Source organism: Triticum urartu, chromosome 6A (genome assembly GCF_056163025.1).
Source record: "Triticum urartu cultivar PI428250 chromosome 6A, HENAU_Tu73, whole genome shotgun sequence".
Classification (NCBI taxonomy): domain Eukaryota; kingdom Viridiplantae; phylum Streptophyta; class Magnoliopsida; order Poales; family Poaceae; genus Triticum; species Triticum urartu.
In genome coordinates, this window is record NC_141878.1 from 26,267,049 (window position 1) to 26,272,267 (window position 5,219).

The following is a 5,219-nucleotide window of genomic DNA, read 5'->3' on the forward strand; positions in this document are numbered from 1 at the left end:
GTCCCGTTTCGTCTACAGCAGAGGCCGAGGACGCGGTGCTCTCACTTGGCTTCGCGGGAGGGGAGGGAGACGTCGTCGTCGTCGTCGGCGTCGGTTGCGTCTCCACTCCGCAGGTTAGCCGCCGGCCTACTCCTCCCCTACCTACTCCTCCCCCCTCCTAGGGTTTGGTGCTTCATCAACCAGAGCTGTCGTTGTTCCTCACAGGAGCCGCAGCCGCAGGCACCGCCGCCTCCCTCCTCCTCTCCGGCGAGCTCAGCGCGGCGGCCCCCCTCGCCGCGGAATCCGCTGCTCGTCCCGCTTCCGCACGTCCGCAGGTCCAGGTGAGAAGCACGCCCCCCCTCCTTCCCCCTCCCCTCCCGCAGCAGCAGAGGGCACGCATTTTCGGCTGGGTACCGTACGCTCCAGGGTGAATGTTCGGATTTGGGATCGGAATTTTTTCCGGGAAAGTTGTGAGCTGAATCAGCGAGCCGGCTGTTCTTAGTTATTCGTGTGATTTTATAAATGTCTGTACTCGAGGAAGGGGAGGGTTCAGCAAGGGGATTTGGATGGGGAGGGTTCGGCAAGGAGCCTGATTGCTGCTTAGTGCTCTAGATGGTGATCTTCTTACTAAGTGGCATGTAATGTCACTTGACATGTTTCTATTGCGTTGCTTAGCCCATGACATTGCTGTAGCATGAGTTCTGCTGTGTGATGTTCCTTCTACGATGACAGATTCTGTCTGTCCATGCATTTGTAACTGAATCACCTGCTGATGTCAAGATTCGTTTGCTATAATATATAGTTACTCACGTTCCTACTTGCTGGTATGGTTCATGAATGCTTCCTAATGGTACCAATCCTTATAATTTTCCTAGTCTGTGCGAAAAATTGGTTGCTGACCCATTATATGTAGATATATCTCACCTTGCTGGTGTCAATATTCAGTTGCTTCCACAAAGTTAATTGTTCAAGTACTAGTTGGTTCCTGCTCTAAACCATTTGTAATCATGTCACCTGCTGATGTTGAGATTCATATGTTATAATGTATAGATTACTTGAGTTCTTAGTTATTGGTGTGATTCATGAATGCTTGTTTATGGCGCCATGGCTGTATTTGTTTCTTAGTTCATACCAAGCAGATATGGCAAATGATTGGTTGAGCTCTGGTGATTTTCTTAGTGAGTAGTATGCAATTTCACTTGACCTGCTTCTAGGGTGTTGCTTAGCCCAATCTGTGTGCAACCCGTAAGGGCTTCTCCTCGCCTCGCCCCTTCACCAAGCAGAGTTCGCATTTCATCCATAGTGTATTTCATGAACAATTGTTTTTAGATGGATGCACTGGAGAGAAGTATGAGGTTATACTTATGATCGCTGAGTAGATTTTAGTATATAATTGTTTCAGCAAAAGCGAACCCACCATGGGTCAAGGTCCGTCTCTGAGCCATGAGAATAGCTCGATCGAATATGCTGCGGGATCTAGGAAAGGATCAAACTCAAAAGTTGAAAACGTTGTGAGTATTGCACCATTTCGCACCAGTCTAGTAAAATGCTGTGAGCGATGAAGTAATGTGGTGAAATCCTAACTTTAGTTTTCTCCCTTACTTTTTCAGCATTGCACTATCCTTGATTTAGATGGCTCCAGCTCCACATCATTCTTCGGTGTTTATGATGGCCATGGAGGTTTGATTATGATTTCTGACCTTGTTACAACAATTCTGAATCTTCAATCTGTAGCATAATCATTGTTTCCAGATTTGAATTGTGCATTGAGTAATGTCTTGGAGTTTCATTTTTTTTAGCAAGTGTTGTGATTTGTGACGAATAATCCGAACATTCCTTTTGATCTCTTTTTCTCTGATAGAGGGGAAGGGTCATGGATGTATAAAAGATTCTCACTATGTTGTGTGTACCATTTCTTTCAAGTGATACATATTGAAGGAAATTCAGCTAGTCATGTTCATTACATTCTTTTGGATATAAGCTTCTAGCGCATTATATTGGTTTTGCATTCTTGTTATGAAAATGCCAGATTGAGCTATGCATTTTGTGTTTCAGGAGCTGATGTAGCATTGTATTGCGCTAACAACTTCCATAGAGTGCTGGTAAACGATGGAGATTATAAGGATAATTTGGATGTGGCACTGAAGCGTGCGTTTACCAGGTTATTTAACAATCATGTAGTCAACATTCAGGCTGCATAACTGTTCTCCTTTGTTGGAGGCAGTGAAATACATAACATTGCTACTTCTTAATTTGTAACATTGTTCCTTCTTTATTTGTAACATTCATGGATATTATAAGGATAATCTGGATGAGGCACTGAAATCTGTAACATTGTTCCTTCTTAATTTGTTGTAGAATGGACGAGCAACTGGACCAAAATGATGACTGGAGGACATTGGCGAACCCTCCTGGTGTCGGTGTCAAATTGCTATGTTTTCCCAGCACTGCCCCTCGTGTCCAGGTTTGGTTTCTTCCATGATTATCAAGTAATTCTGCAAGATTGAGTTTTGAAGAAGTTGATTAGGATTCTATCTTTTGGATAATATGCATGCTGTTATTCATATAAATGGACTGGAAGGGATCAATTGCTGTAATAGGATTATGAAGGCTCTACTTTACCTATTTAAGATGTGAATCTGAGTTGGAAGTGGTATGTATATGGAGGCTTTACTCCTTTGCCTAACTTCTAAGTTGGAAGTTAGAATAGTTAGTTGTGCCCAGTTTACCGAGTTAAAGACAAATTCTCTAAGTTCTCGGTTTTTTTTTTTGAGCCCTTAAGGACTGTATAAAAACTCCTACAGTTGTATATTAATAACAAAGGGGTAAAATACAATTACATTGTTACAATATGTACAGAGCATGACTATTTGCCTATCCCATAGATTCAAAGGCACTAGTATGAGAGTCTAGGAGTAGGGAATTGGGGCAGGAAAGATCCACAAAGTAGGAGTAGAACTAGTGAATGTCGTGGACTAGGGAGAGAATGAAATTCCAAAGTTCCATCCTAAACTCTTCTTGGTTATTACACCTCGGTTGTTTTATCATACTGCCAAAATTTAGGTATGACATGAGAAATAACTATTTCATGAGTTCGAATTACTCATCTGTTTGATTTGCTCTTATATTGAAGGGAACTCCATACATGGAAGGGAGCACAGCATGCGTGGTTCTCATTAGAGGAAACCAGATCATTCTTGGGAATGTTGGCGACTCTTGTTGTGTACTCTCAAGGGATGATAGTCGGCAGGTATAGTGACAGTTTCATTATCAAATTTCTAATACTTAATTGTCCAACTCTTTCTCATGAGAAATGTTTTCAATGAGTATCTAAGAACTCTTCGTATTTCAATTAATCTAAAGGCAACTGAGTTATCGACCAACCACACGCCAGAAAATCAGGATGAAAGGAACAGAATTAAAACTGCTGGAGGGCAACTACTCAACGTAGGTGGCGCTGATCTTGTTAATGGGATACTTCCTTTGACAAGAGCTATTGGTATAGACTTACTTGATTTTCTTTTTGGTCGGTTGCATAATTGCATTAGTTTCACTGCACTGACATTTTGCATACTTGCATTTCAGGTACCTTCCGTTTCAAGCCACCTTCTGCAGGACATATTGTGACATGTATTCCAGACATGCACATTGTAAGTTTGTTGTTTAAAGGTGTTCGTGGAGTATAAAAACTTGTTTCCATGGGTGTGTTATAATGGGAATCAAATTTTTTTGCTAGGCGGACATCACTCATGATACCGAGTATCTTCTTATAGCAAATCGCGCATTCTGGTTAGTCCCCTGCTAAAATAAGTGGTTACTTGAAATGTGTGCTTTATTCATCTTGCAAGAGCTTAATTAATAATCTTATCAGTTCATAAAACATTCACACCAATAAGATCATCTGAAGTTGTGGAATAACATATCTTGTGCCGTAGTATTCTACTCAGCTGGGGGAATGCTTTCAGACATCATTTATATTGCTCTTAATGCTAAAACATTGGACTTTTTTGTTCCCCTCCCCCTTTCAGGGATACCACTCCTATATCAAGTGAGATGGCTGTCAAGTATTTGAGGCAGTATTCTGTAAGCCCTTTTTTACTCATTCATTTTTGCTGTTGTTAATTGATGTGGCTTATGCCTAACAAATATGTTGTGTCAACACAGGGGAGCTATAGTGTTGCTAGCATGTGCGATAAGCTTCTGAATCTTTGCCGCAACCCGGTGGACAACTTGACGCTGATACTGGTTTACTTCAAGCCGAGTGCCAGGCTCCCACGTCCGGTCCCGCCTGCTCCCACCAACTTGCCTGTGCCCGTGGTTGGCTAGCGAGCTGCACGTAGGGAGCTCTGAGTGGAGTCTTGATCGAGAGGATAGAGGGAGCTCATGGGCCTGGAAGTTCTGCAGTGCTATATGTTTCATGTCTTGATGTGATGCCATACGAGAATGATGATAACATGGCGTAGGTACGAGTTGTTCAGCTTACACTAGTACTGATTGGTGCATGCTTACTGAGATCTGTTTAAGAGATTTTGCTTTGGAGTTGGGTTCTTCACGCGCTTAGTTTTCCGCGTTTGACCTGATACTGTAGTTTCTAAGAATTCCTATGTGTTGCAGAGTACTATGCCTTTCTGAATCTGAATCGCATTGAATTCTTGTTTCTGTAGATCGACTAGTGCTTCTGTAGTTGCTCACCGCCTTCAGAATTCTTGTTTGCTATTCTATATATTAACCCCAGCCTAGTGTAAGTAACAAAACTAGAATCCATCAGCAATGCCAAATGAAGATCATTTACTTACTCGTAGAGCTCTAGAGCACGTCATCTTTTTAACGAGTATATTGCTTAAAACCATCACAATTTGTGGCTAGTGTAACAGGTTGCCACCTACAAATAACCACCAACTCTGCGGGAGTTAAATGGAACCACACGATTGACTGAAAACCACCACTTTACTTTCGTGACATTTTGCACTGAACCGAAAATTTGATAGTGGCAAAAAACATTGAGCCATTTTCTGAGCACGTTTTTTTTCCAGGAAAACGCAAGAAGGGCTTGCATTTCATTGCTTTGGAAAGGAAGGGAGTCTCGGTTACAATCCTCCTAGGAGGGAATTACAGTGTCTGGGGGCACATCAGTGCACGTCCCAAGTTTGCGGCAAGATGGCACGAAGCCCTAGGGCGCCGGCTTTGGCCCAAAGGGCGGCCTCATCTTTGATCTTCGTGAGCAAGTCGGACGTCGAGGG

The 5,219-nt window shown here is 42.6% G+C and overlaps 1 protein-coding gene across 2 annotated transcripts; it reads left to right on the forward strand.

Moving 5' to 3' along the window:
• Positions 1 to 4,644, forward strand: LOC125515132 (putative protein phosphatase 2C 21). 2 transcript variants are annotated; one of them, XM_048680570.2, is made up of 12 exons: positions 1 to 113; positions 205 to 320; positions 1,366 to 1,490; positions 1,590 to 1,659; positions 2,035 to 2,140; positions 2,338 to 2,443; positions 3,113 to 3,229; positions 3,343 to 3,478; positions 3,565 to 3,629; positions 3,716 to 3,768; positions 4,008 to 4,062; positions 4,144 to 4,644. In XM_048680570.2, the coding sequence occupies exons 3-12, from the start codon at positions 1,398 to 1,400 to the stop codon at positions 4,303 to 4,305; spliced, it is 963 nt and encodes a 320-aa protein (XP_048536527.2). In that variant the 5' UTR covers positions 1 to 113; positions 205 to 320; positions 1,366 to 1,397; the 3' UTR covers positions 4,306 to 4,644. The 2 variants fall into 2 exon arrangements, with proteins under 2 accessions (XP_048536527.2, XP_048536526.2); XM_048680569.2 differs by having other exon boundaries at positions 1,382 to 1,490.
• Positions 4,645 to 5,219: the final 575 nt, after the last annotated feature.